General features: G+C 46.1%; 1 protein-coding gene across 2 annotated transcripts in view; it reads right to left on the reverse strand.

Moving 5' to 3' along the window:
* ALDH1A3 (aldehyde dehydrogenase 1 family member A3) overlaps nt 1-13,868 on the reverse strand; it is a 36,251-nt gene that overhangs the window by 2,564 nt on the left and 19,819 nt on the right. The window contains exons 9-13 of one of the 2 annotated variants that reach the window (XM_050799745.1): nt 12,648-12,832; nt 7,842-8,006; nt 6,259-6,416; nt 5,079-5,153; nt 1,869-3,359 (exon numbers count right to left, since the gene is read on the reverse strand). In XM_050799745.1, the coding sequence (XP_050655702.1) occupies nt 3,155-3,359; nt 5,079-5,153; nt 6,259-6,416; nt 7,842-8,006; nt 12,648-12,832 (788 nt within the window). In that variant the 3' untranslated portion in view covers nt 1,869-3,154. Of the gene's footprint in view, nt 1-1,868; nt 3,360-5,078; nt 5,154-6,258; nt 6,417-7,841; nt 8,007-12,647; nt 12,833-13,868 lie in introns of those variants that run through there. The other variant, XM_050799746.1, reaches the window with a different exon arrangement.

Genomic DNA, 13,868 nt, shown 5'->3' on the forward strand with positions numbered 1-13,868 from the left:
TAGTTCCTTTCTTTAAATGTTTCAGGGCTCAGGTGATCCTTCCCTGGCACCATGGTCTGTCTTCAGGGTAGCTTCCCTTCCAAGACCCGAGAGGCAGCTTTGGAGAGATTTAAATCCCTCTAAATGCTTGATCTGCTGTCAGGTGAAGAAAAATGTGTGCTTGTTTAGGAAGAGATGAAGCTAGAGGTGGTCACTGGAGTCTCTGGAGTTGAAATGACTTGTGACAGAATCCCATCTCCTCCCTTAGACCAATGGTTCTCAAAGTGTGGTCCCCAGACCAGCAGCATCAGCCTCATCTCTGAACTTGCTAGAAATGCAGATTCTCAGGCCTCCCCCAGCTCTACTATGGTAGGCAGAATAAGGATTTCCCCAAAGGTATCCACAATCGGATCCCCCAAGCCTGTGAATACGTTAGGCCACGTGGTAAAGAATTAATGTTGCAGATGGAATTCAAGTTACTAATCAATTGACTTTAAAAGAGGGAGACTATCCTGGATCATCCAGGCATAGACCCAGTGTAATCACAAGGGTCCCTAAAACTGGCAGAAGAAGAGGCAGAGCAAAATGAGATTATAGAAACAGGTTCAGAGATGCAGCAGTGCTGGCTTTGAAGATGGAGGATGGGGCCACCAGCCTAGGAATGTGAGCAGCCTCTAGGGGATGGAAAAGGCAAGGAAGCAGATTCTTTCCTGAGAACCTCCAAAAAGGAATGCAGCCCTTGATTTTAGCTCAGGGAGACCTGTGTCAGATTTTTATCCTACAGAACTATAAGATAATAGATTTATGTTATTTAAGCCACTGATGTTATGGTAATTTCTTGTAGGAGCAATAAAAAACTAATAAACGTACTGAATCAGAAACTCTGTGATGGGGCCCAGACATCTGTATTTTAACAAGTTCTCCAAGTGATTCTGATGCATACTCAAGTTGGAGAACCACTGGCTTAGAACTATGTTGCTTAGGTAAGTTCTTTGCCTTCCCTGAGCCTCAACTTCATCAACTATCAAATGGGAATACCATCACCTCCTTGTAATTATAACAATTACAGATAATCACATAGAGCACCTACTATGTGTTAGGCAGAAAATGAATGTTAGGTGCCATTGAGATTTTTAGGTCATTTTCTAAAACAAATAGTTGCAGAACCCATGAAAATAAGTGAATTATTTTATAATCTTTTCTAAATATAACACAAAATACAAAAGCCATAAACAGAATGCTAAATTCTACTTTTGTAGAGCAGAGACTCCATCAAAACTCCCAAATGACAAACTAGAAAAAAAAATTTACAACACTGTGTGAAGATCAGAGTGTGATTTTCCTTAATATACAAAGAGCTCTTGCAAACCAACAAGAAAAACACAAATAACCAAATGGAAAAATCAACAAAGGACAGGAATAGTTTGCAGAAAAAGAAATACGAATTACCAATAAGTGTGAAAATGGTGCTCAACACCATCATGATTAAAGAAATGTAACCAAAACAGTGGTAAGCCCATTTTTCATGTGGCAGATTACTCAATTTTAGGAATTTATTCTGAAAACAATCTCCCACAAGTGCATAAAGATGTATACACAAGGAAGTACATTAGCATGGTTTGTAATAGCAAAACCCCTTGAAAATACACAAAAGTTCCTCATAGGAGATCATCAATAAAAAGAATGGAAGGATATCCAAAACCCAGTCTCAATAACAAAATGTAGCTTGCTCCCATTTCATTTGAAAACAGAAAAGAACACACATATATAAATCCATTGTATGCAAATAAAATGCACAATACACTTTAAAAAGTGAGAATACAATGTCGCATTGTAAAAATTCAAAGCCAATAATGATTTCTCAAGTTAGTAAAGAAAAGAAAACAAAGTGATAAAATCAGATTGAATTAACACATAACTGACACATGCATTAGTATTAAAGCATTCCTTTAAGAATAAATACATAGCTCCTCTCATTTTTTCTATTTCTGAAGTTGCTGTCCTGGTTCAAATTCTTGCTGCTCTTATTCAACCCAGTGGAACATCTCCTACATGGATTCTCAGCCAGTCTCATCCACTTTGGAGTTCAAAGCTATCCGTGAGCCCAGCCTTACTCCTATTAAACCTCACCAGAATGTCAGGAGGCACAGGGACTGGTGGCTGTGCTGTTCACTGCAATATGCTCAGAGCCTAGCATCCTGCCTGGTGAATCAAAGATACTCAAGAAATATTTGCCAAGCGAATAAAAGAAAGAATGAGCAAATGAATGATGGAACAACGTTTACCTCTAACAAATTGGATTGATGGTCAGGGAGGGAAGCCTTGACTTTCCATATCTCTATTGTGTAGATTTTTTGGTTACTGTATCATTTTTATTAAGAAGAAAGGCGCCCAGGAGGAAGAGGAATTTCAGGCTCCATCCTGAGACCCGCACAGAAACAGCTCCCGGAGGGACCCGTGGGTGGGCGGCCAGAAGCCAGCCCAGTCCAGGTGGCCGGGGACGGGGAAAACCATGGAATCCCCCGCACGACGCTCCAGCATTAAAAAAGGGGAACTTCTTGCAACATGAAGACATTAATTAGAGACAACTGAAAACAGAAATTGGTTTTCCAGGCAGTTTCTAGGCTCCTTGTGAATTATTTTTAAATATTTTATCAAAAGCCTTGAGAAAATATAGGCCAAGGGTCTAAAAAACAGACATTCAAAAAAGTCCCGATGGTGGCTAACTGGCAGGAGGATACATGGGCTGTGTTCAGTGAGTCCTCCCCGAGCCCTGCTCTGTGCCAGGCGAGGGGGTGTTAAGGAGCCAAAAGCACTGTCAGGGTGGCAAGAGGGGAGGCTGCAATGAGGGCGAATCACCAGTGCAAAGCCGTACACACCAGGGATTGGGGGCCCTGCAGCTTCTATACCCAGGGACATTTGCTTTGGGGACTGGAGTTCTTGCTGTGGGGTGAGGCTCTGTCTGGCCTCTGGGAGGAGGACTGTGTGGGGTCTAGGTTCCCCAGCCCTAATGACCCAGCTGGTTGAAGGCAGCAGATGAAAGGGGATAAATGACCACGCAAGCCCTGGGTGGCCTCACAAACAGGTGGTGGACAAGGGTGACCCCTGTTGAGCAAGGTCCTGCACTGCGGTGGCTCCAAGGACTAAGCTGCCAGCATTCATTTCTGACTGTCACTTACCAGCTTCCTGTGCCATTTTCTCTTCTGAAAGCAGCTGGACCCATCTCATGGATGGGTGTGAGGACGGTATGAACAGGCACAGAGAGCTCAACAGAGCCTGCAGCAGAGTCTGTGCTCAGCAAATCCCAGCTGTTGCCAGTACTGTTGCTGTTGGAGGGCCCAAGAGGGGACACTGGTGACCCCAGCCCCGGCTGCCTGTCCCTGGAGGGGCAGGTGTAAGAAGTGATGAAGCAGGGGCTCACAGAACTCAAATACAAATAGGCCACTAGAGGGAGGAAATGCAATTTCTGCAAAGGGGTTTCATGGCCAAGAATTACTGATGTCCCCTGAAGAGGAAGCCAGCCATAGGGATAAGGGGGAGGCTAATGGGCAGGCTTCACTCACATGTGCAGACGCCTTGGGGTATTTGCCGAGAGTCAGGGATGGACTACAAAGTAGGACTGAGGTGGGAGGGGGACAGGACCCCAATTCCACATAGACTGGTCAAGAGCATCTGTTCAGGGATGGAAGCCAGGCCCATCCCTTCATAGCATCTTTAAGAATCTCAAAAGAAAGCCACAAAAAGGCCCCAACCAAGGCCCAAGGTGAGGGGAAGCGTTAGAGTCTGTTCCCACTGGAAGAAGTGCAAACAAGTACAAGGGAGTACATTTGTATATAAATAGGACACACTGGTGAAATAAAAGGAAGAGTTTGGATCCCTAGAGATGTCCCAGGAACCTGGGGTGTTGTCACAGATGGTTCCTTGGGAACACTGATCCTACAAAATGTTTGTCCACACAGGCTAATAAAATCCTGAGCTGGGGAGAGAAGATAGTGTCCGGCTGGAAACCACACATCTCCACTCCCTGGATGCTCTGGGCCTGGGCCAGACACAAGAAGTTCCACCCATTAATCTAAACCTAGGGAACTCATTTTCCCAGCAGGCAGGACAAAAAAGGAAGTATGGATCAGTTTGCACACACAGCAGAGAGGTTTGCAGTGGGTTTGCACATGCAGTGGAGGGGTTTGCAGTGGGTTTACACATGCAGTGGAAGGGTTTGCAGTGGGTTTACACACGCAGTGGAGGGGTTTGCAGTGGGTTTACACACGCAGTGGAGGGGTTTGCAGTCAGTTTACACACGCAGTGGAGGGGTTTGCAGTGGGTTTACACACGCAGTGGAGGGGTTTGCAGTGGGTTTGCACACGCAGTGGAGGGGTTTGCAGTGGGTTTGCACACGCAGTGGAGGGGTTTGCAGTGGGTTTGCACACGCAGTGGAGGGGTTTGCAGTGGGTTTGCACACGCAGTGGAGGGGTTTGCAGTGGGTTTGCACATGCAGTGGAGGGGTTTGCAGTGGGTTTGTAAACACATGTGGAGGGGTTTGCAGTGGGTTTGCACACACATGTGGAGGGATTTGCAGTGGGCTTGCATGTACTGAGAGGGCTGCAGAAGCCCAGCAGGAGGTGTTGTCATATGCCTGCTGGGAAGGGCCCCTGCTAGGCTCAGAAAAAAGGACCCAACAGGTAGGAGCCTTACCTGGGTCAGCCTTACGTGTCTTCACTGCTGTGAGTGGGGAGTTGTGTGAATAATGACACCCCACATCTGGTAAAAAGTACACTTTTTCAGTTCTGCCTGTGTCCCCAATCAGGGAGCTTCTGTCAAGTATCCACTGAACGTCCCCAGCATGATGGGTGCTGGGCAGACACAAAAGCTGAGGCCTGGAGAGGGGCAGGCTGGGGAAGTGAGTGGGAAGGGTGGGGGTGGTGGGTGGGAGAGAGGAAGAGATGGGTCCCCACTAGCCCTAGAGTGACACAGCTGGCTCAGACAAAGCAGGATGGCGGTGGAGGGGGGTGGTCAGCAGATTGGAGCCTGAGTCACTGCCTGCAAATCTAGTGGATCTTGTATTCAGCCCATGGCAGGCTCAGAATGATGGACACACTTACAGTTCTCTGCCATTTCCTGACATTTTAAAGCCACCAAACGGAGCCTGTGCGTAGAGGGCGTTGTAGCAGTTGATCCTAGAAAATAATGGAAGAAAGTTCAGAGTCATCTGGAGAAGACCCCCTGGCTCCTGGCACTGCAGCCACTGAGCCCCCAATGCAGGGCATTGACTAATAAACAGTATTTTGCCAAAGCTTCCATGATGAAAACACAGGGTGCTCTCAACTTTTGTCTTCTCATTCTTCCCATCAGCAACATTTGGAAATCCTCAAGTACAGAGTGTGTTTCATTGGGATAGGAATGAAATGATAAGGGGAGAAAAAAGAAGAGAGGATCAGGCATGAAGACTTATGACTGTAATCCCAGCACTTTGGGAGGCTGAGATGGAGGGATCACCTGAGGTCAGGAGTTCAAGACCAGCCTGACCAACATGGTGAAACCCCATCTCTACTAAAAATACAAAAATTAGTTGGGCATGGTGGCGTGTGCCTGTAGTCCCAGCTACTCAGGAGGCTGAGGCAGGAAAATTGCTTGAACCTGGGAGGTGGAGGTTGCAGTGAGCTGAGAGTGTGCCACTGCACTCCTGCCTGGGGGACAGAGCGAGATTCCATCTAATTAAAAAGAAAGAAAGAAAGAAAAATCAGGGTGTAGAGGAATAAGAATTAGCTTTGAAATGAGACAGATCTGACCTTAAAGTTCTCCTGCTTCCTGGTTATATGATTCCAGGCTTATTGCTCAACTTCTCTGAGCCTCAATTCATTAATCTTTAAAACGGGGATCACAAAACATCATCTGCAGAATTACTGATGAGGCAGGGACTAGTATCCCTATTTTGCAGATGGGCATGAACTGCTCTTAGAATCAGAATGGAAAACAAAGTTGGAGGGGCAGTACAGCACAGGGGTCACAGGCACAGGCACTGGAGCCCTGTCGGCCATCTGCTAGCTGTGTGACTCTGGGCAAGTCACTTCATCTCTCTGTGCCTCAATTTTCTCATCTATGAAATGGAGACATAATGGCACCTACCTCAGCAGGTGGTCATGAGGATGGAAGGAAGCACTGAGATAGTGCTTGGTACATAATATACAATGTAAACAATGAGAAACTCTCAGTTAATAGAAAAATAAGGAACTTAGCAAGAAGCAACTCAGGAGAGCTGAAATACACACACAGTCAACTTACCAGACCGTTCCAGACTCTAAGGCAGAAGCCAACTTCAGAGCTTTGTCGAGGTTTTTTGTGAACACGGCTGCTGTGAGTCCATAGTCAGTGCTATTGGCTCTTTTTATCACTTCTTCGATACTTTTGAACTTCAGTATTGGTTGCACTGGTCCAAAAATCTATGATTAATTGCAAGAATGGCAATGAGAGGCATGACTGAATGGAAATGCATGCTGTGAGCAAGCATTTCCTTCTCTTTACACGTTTTTCATATACCCAGAGCACACACATGCATGAAAAATGATGATTAGAGAAGAAAGAACGTCCAAACATTTCTTTAGCTGCATTACCGTTGAAGACTGAAGGGAAGGATTAAAATGAAACAAAAATAAAAAATAATAACAAAAAATGTATGTTGTGTTTAAGATGTCTTGTTGTCATCAGGGTTTCTGAGAAACCCAGCCAGAGGGTCTTGGAGTAACCCATAGATGCACAGAAGACAAAACCTTTAGGTAACTTTTTTGAGAGTTGTCTTGAAGGATATTTGCAGGCACTTTGTAAGACTGTGCTCCTACCTCTTGGAGCTGTGTTTCCAACCAATGAAGATACCCTAGAACATTTCCATAATAATTACCAGAGAAAGAAATGGCATAATATTCACCACAGTTTGTGATATAGCAGAGAAAAGGAAATGGAAGAACTAAGGCTTGAACATTTAAAGGTGATTTTGAAGGGAGCTTGTAATTGATTCAATATTAGACGTAATTATAAGCTGGCAGGATGGTGCTTGGCCTGCCAAAATACCTTCCGAGTTCCCCAGGACCTCTCGTCACAGGGATGTTTAAGGAGCTGAGCTTTATGCCATCACCGCACATAACAATCTCGAGGAAGACACCTCTAAAATACCTGCCCCGGAAAGCCCTTGGCAGGGACTCATCCTTTTATGTGCCCCAAAAGACCATGTCCAGGGTCTAACCTCCCGGGATCCAGCTCTCCTCTTACAAATGCTGTGGGGGAACCAGTTCCCATCTAGTGTAAGCGGGGTTGAAAGACAAATATTTACACTCTTATGGGAGTGGGGGAGTCTCCTTAATTTCCCTCATTTCCAAGACATCCGTGGTGGAAAATGTCAATAAGAATTCCAGCTGTGACATGTTCCTTGAGTGAACACTTGAAGTTTAGTCTGGGGGGCCCTGAAGGTGGCTTTGGGCCCTGAATCCACAGGTTCTTGAATTGATCCCTGGCAAAACCCACAGGTGGCAACAGTTCTCCACCTGCAGTTGCATGACTGACTCAGGGACCCGGTGTGTTAGATCAGAGAGGGCTTGCTGCTCCCCAGAGAGGGTGAGCCATGAGTGAAAACTAGCTAGAACAAACAAGGTACTTGCTGTATCATGTTTGGAGTTCACCAGAAGCAGGGACAAAACGGCTTCCCTTGGGACCCCAAAGGAGAGGGGAAAGACCACACAGAAACAACAACAACAACAACAACAAAAACAAAAAAACGCTCAGATCACAAGGATTTCTGGGATCCCTGGGCCCTAGGGAAGGACTTCTGTTTGAAAGGCCCTGCAGGCCGTAGTCTTGCCACAACCCCCTTGCACCTCCTCTTTGGCAATCCGCATGTTGTCTGTGACTTCTGAGAAGACAGTGGGTTTGATGAAGAGCCCCTTGTCTTCCATGGCTGAGCCCCCACATTCCAGCTTGGCTCCTTCCTTCTTCCCACTCTCGATCAGCTCTAAGATTTTGTTGAACTGCTTTTGATCAATCTGCAAAACACAAACAAAAAGCGCAGCCTGGCTTCCTTCTGGGCAGTGGCTGCCATCTCATGTTTTCAGTGGCCTTCAACATGATCAGCCGTCCTTCCTCTGCACATTCTTGGCAAGTCATGATCCATGTAACTAACATGCCTTGCAGGCAAATATTCCTCTGATGCACAGAGCTGGACTCTTTGGAGCAGGGGAGAGATGGGGAGATAGACTCATCTCGTCCTCTGGAGGTTTGGGACTTATTTACACTTCTATCTCCCTTTTCCATGCAGCAAAGTTAGTCCATGAGTGACACAGGTCTGAAATGGTCACATTCTTTCCTCTCCCAACTCTTTACATTCTACTCGGGTTGCCAAATTTAGCAAATAAAAATACAGGATGCCCAGTGAATCTGAATTTCAGAAACATGACACATAATTTTTTTTAGTATAAAGCATGTCCCAAAACAATATTTGGGATATACTTAAGCTAAAATTGCATTCACTGTTTATCTGAAATTCATGTCTACCTGGGTGCCATGTATCACCTGGCAACCCTGTGCCCTGATCAGTTGGCACCATGACTCAGGGTTATAGTTACTGGAATTCTCCTATTATGATGCAGAGAAGCGAGAAGAAAAGCTAACCACCTTACTCAACACCCCTGGGGACAAAGCAGAATGAAACTCCAGGTTGGGCAGAGGGGCTGCTCCTTGGTTAGTGGGGAACAGCTCATGAGAAAGATTCTTCCTTTTGCTATCTTGTCTAGACGTCTCCTTGGCTGGAGTTTGCCCTATACCACCAGCCTGACACACAGCTTGTGAACATGCTACTGACCAGTTGTCAAAAGCACACCCTTTTGGGAGACTGCTCAAGGGGGAAAACGCTCTTTCTGCCCCCTCCACTGGGCCTTCTTCCTGAAATCTATGGGAATCCTGTCCTTTATCATGATCTGTGGCTGGTCTCCCTCCTCTTTGGCTAGGAGAGACAAAGCTTTACTAGGTTTACTTTAGCTGGGACTTTTAGATAGGAAAACTGGTTTTATTCCAATAATCATAAACAGAAAAACAAGCAAATCCAGTGGTGCGATTGTATGACAGTCTGTCCTGGAGGAGCAGGAGAGAGGGCATAAACCATGTATGCCACTTGACCAATCATCTCGTGAAATATGGACCCAGTTTAAAAATACTAACTCAGATCCATACCTCACACCTTATACCAGGCCAAACTCCAAATAGATCAAAGACATAACCAGGAAAAACAAAACCATAAATGTTTTATATGTGGGAGACTTCTGCGAACTTGGAGTGCCTTCTTATGACTCAAAATGCAGAAGCCAAAAAAGAAAAGATGTATAATTTTGAGTATGTTAAAAAAAAAAAAAAAAAGCGAGAAGGGCAGCAAAATTATTATAACAAAGAGCAAAACAACTGACTTGGAAAAAATATTAACAAGTCATATTCATAGAAAGCTAATCTCTCTACTATGTATGTAAAGAGGTCTTAGAAGTGATAAGAAAAATGCCCAACATTTTGAAAGAAAAATATGCAAAGCAAATGCACATTTGATAATAAAGGAAATACAAATGGTTTTTAAATATATAATAGATGTTCTTGCTTATTGTAAGAGGTACATGCATATTAAAATGAAACAAGATACCATTTTTAACTCTCAGATGGGAAAAAAATCCATATTCTGTTGGAAAGGGTCAAGAAATAGACAAGCTTCTAGAATATTGGTAGGAATACACATTGGGTCAGCCTCTATGGAAGGTAATTCAGCAACACTTAAGGAAATTACAAATGTGTTCCCACTTAGTAACCCAGTTTGAGGAAGCTGTCCCAAGGATCTCCTTGTGTGTGTGTGAAATTACATACTCTGAGGCCTTGTGTGTGACTGCACATACCCACATGCTAATCAGAAGATGTTACTGAAATTCTGGTGGCTTCATCCAGCAGAATTCTGTACACACGTGAAAAAGAATCAGGCAGGTTCCCATGGACTGGTATAAAGAGCTCTTCAAGTTTTTTTTTAGGGAACAATAAATATAGTGCAAGATAATATACTATCATGGTAACTTTCGTGTAAAAATAACAAAGGCAATCAGGACTTGCATTCATATCTGCTTGTATACACATGAAAACATTCTAGAGAGAGACATGAGGAGCTAAGAACTGGGGATACCCATGGGAGGAAGGGTTAAGAACCAGGTGTACAAAGATGGGGGCGGGAGGGGCGGGAACCCTTTCACTGTAGATGTTTTTTTAGGCGTTTTGGGATTTGACCCACTTATGTGTACTCCACTCAAAAAAAGTAACAAAAACAAGTAACAAAATAAATGTAACAAAAACAGCTTTGCAACAGATCCCAGAAGAGCTCAAGGTTCTCTCAACTTCTCTCTGGGTGAACCAAGTCTCAGGTTAACAGTTCCAGATGTTGCTGAACTGCTGTTCTCCCTGAGGGGCCAAAAGGGCCACAGGGGCTTCACCCAACTGCAGGTCCTCCCTGGCTGCTGGGCATATGCCATCTGGAAGACCCTGTTTGTCCTGCAGGCAGTGCTGGGTCCCTGTGGAAACCCTACACATCCAAACTCAATACTCCCTGGAGAGTCTGTAGGAACACATTGTTTAAATCTAATAATCCTCCATGAAATGTCAGCTGGTGCCTTACAGTACAGGAAGAGAGACCTGCCAGGAAGTGAGATGACGCGGCAGGGCACAACACCAGAAACAGGGAAATATGGCCCCCACAGGACTGGCTCAAGGCTGTGCTCAGCTCTCTGCCGGGAGGACACTGCCGGATCCTGCCTGGCCAGGTGGCCTGCATAATGTTTATATGCCTCGTTGCTCAGTTGCCAAATAAACCTGAATGATTTTGGAGCATTCCTGTGAGCGCTAGCCCGGCCGTGGACCCGGATCTAGGTCAGCTAGCTGTTTTACAGGCATGAGGCAGACAGGACTATTTAGACAGCTGTAAGTCCTCTCAGAGTAAAATCTTATTACCGTAGATGAAAAAGCACTTTGGAAGAAAAAAAAAATGCTAACAGCATGCTAAAATAATATGCTGAGGTTAGACGGCTTTAGTGAGCTTTCAAAAGGACTTTGAGCGGTGGCATAAATGCACTGATGAAATCAGCACCCATTCTGCCTCCATCTGTTCTCTTGGAAGAAATTGGTGTATCTGGCCTCAAAAGTCAAGACTGAGACATCAGGCATAAGCCACGAAAAGAGCCACGGAAAGAGACTTACAAATAACGATGGGGTAAAAAAGTTTCTTCCGTATGGGGATCAGTTCACACATTTCCCACTGATTCTGGATTAGCTTTAAAAATCACAGCGGATTCCATAATGACTTGTGGTCATGTTTGCGTTCAGATCTGAAATCCAACCGAGGCCATTAGACAACCTGTGTCACTGACTGCTGGGTTTGGGGCAGAGGCTGGGCAGGCAATGACTGAGGAGAAGGAATGTTAGCCACAGGAAGAAGTGCTTTCTGCCAGGGTCACGTGGCATCGGAGTGTGTGGGCTGGGGCCAGTGGAGGGTGGGCACTAATGACCAGAAACCCACCCCTCCTCCACGAGGCCCTCCCTTCTTTCCCAGCCAGGGCATCCCCACAGGACAGCCTGATGTCATGCACAGACACTCACTGCCACCTAGACTGCAGAACCTGTCATTTAAAGCTTCCTCCTCTTTAAAAATAAAACCTGTCCACAATTGAATACTTCCTAGGTGCCATGAAATTCTCATAATATTCATTGATTACTCCCCATTCTCCAGATGAGGAAACTGAGGCATGGAAGGATTTTTGTGACTTTCATAAAGCCCAGGGCCATATCTGAGCTCAGATCCACAGCAGCCTCCCCTGTAAACATGCAACGCTGTCACAGTGGGGGAAGTGGCAGCCTCCTGGGATAGACACAAGTGGAGAAGTCACAGACATGTGACTTGAAATTTCGTGGCTGGGGCAGGACTTTGGCTAAAAGCAAAGTGAGTAGCTGCTGAGCTCCATTTCAATAATGCATGGGATGGTCAGGCTGCCCTCTTTTAAATATTTATCCATCTGCTTCACTTCATAATTAGTAAGAAAGTGATACAGGATGTGCCCTTTTAAAGAGGATATTAAATCTCGTGGTTATGATCATTTTCATCCTGTCCTTGGCTTCCCAAACTCGGCCTCCAGATACATGCTCCTACTGCCTGGAGATACATTCTCATGCCCCAGGCTCTCTCCATCTGGTATTGTTTGGTTTCTGATGGTTCACCTTGTCCTGTAACCCACGAGGGCTTGAGGGCGTTGGGCTGCGACTGAGACACCAGGCCACACCCTGCCTGCACTCTGCTGCCTTCAGCCAGCCTACAGCCCCTTTTCTGTAGGGAGACCATCCTGGAGAGTGGAGGGTGCAGGCAGATGGCCTTCTGCCCTGGGAACAGTGCCCTCCTCCCATGCCTCAGTGTGTCCTGCCCCCTTCCATGAGTCCCCAGGACCTGACCCGGGACCTGATGGGATTGTGTTGCTGATCAGTTTCTAAAGAAAAGAAAGCCTCCTGGGTAGGGCATGTCAGTGTTCCTTCCATGGAGAGGGATCCTGTAGGCCGTGGCCATGGGACTGCCTGCTTCATCCCCTAGACAAGCACCATGGGTTTAGACACACCAGGGGGATTACCTGAGGCCCCTGTTCTGTTTTGACGTCGAAGGGGTCTCCCACGGGCCGTTTCCTGGCATACTCCACGCTCCGCCTGACAAACTCAGAGTAGACCTGCTCCTCCACGAACACCCTGGAGGCTGCTGTGCAACACTGGCCTTGGTTGAAGAACACTCCCTGATGGGCACACTCCACTGCCAAGTCCACTGGAGGGGGCGGGGCGAGGGAGGCGGGCGGAGTGAGAGGAAGCGATTAAGTCGTTAAAGCAGGACTGGCGACAGCTGCAATTCTAATTGCCTACACAAGAAAACAGGCCCCAGGATGGCTGCATTTCAGAAATTAATTTTGTTTGCAGACTTTCCCAGAGAGGAAGGGAGAAAGGATTTTGGGGTCCACCAAGTTTGGGGTTAAATCAATTCCCTGACTGCAGGACTTCTCAGTACCTTTAATATGCTAATAAGTCCAGAGAATCATAGCATTCCTCATTTCACTTGCCTATGTAACCCTCCCCTCCCCTTTTTCTAGAGGACTAATGTTTTATAGAATAAACTTTGGTAATTATTGATGTAGGCCCACTGGCGAAACTTCTAAAGAAGCCAAAATTTTCCACCTTGAGTAAAAGAAGGGTCTTATTAAGTAAGGTAACATTATGTGCGTGACTTGAAAGGTCTGACTCTAAGTTGTAGAGCTGACATTGAGCTAAAAACCAGTTATTCAAACCCAGCTAGAGGGCGTTTAGAGAATAAGATCTTGGGGGACACGCTTAGTGGATAAGAATGGTATTGGGATGTCATTTACATCTACAGAGGGGTTTCTAGTGTTCAACCCTTGGCTGGTTTCATCACCACCAACCCCCTGCACTACTGCTTGCTTAAGAAATGCAGCTTTCTTTTGCATAGAGGCTGGCAGTGGCTCTGGGCATTGGAAGGTGATCCATTCCAATTCCATCAGGGCTGCTCCAAGGGACTTTGCCCTTGGCTTTGAGAAGGAGGCTGCTCCTATCTAGCTGAGTCATTTGTGCAAGTTTCAGTGGCAGCAGGACCGCACCACAAGGTTTGGGGGTACCTCTCTGCACTCTCGACCCCTGCAGCTGGCTGGGCCAGGTCCCAACTTGGAACGGACCCTCCTCCAAAATAACAGACTCATTTCCTGCTCCTGATGGAGCTAGGGGTGAGGCGAAGGGGCAGGGGAATGGTGGCTTGTTACCCTTGATGTCTTGCCTGGGATGCTGGTTATGTCAGG

This window comes from Macaca thibetana, chromosome 7 (genome assembly GCF_024542745.1).
Source record: "Macaca thibetana thibetana isolate TM-01 chromosome 7, ASM2454274v1, whole genome shotgun sequence".
NCBI lineage: Eukaryota > Metazoa > Chordata > Mammalia > Primates > Cercopithecidae > Macaca > Macaca thibetana.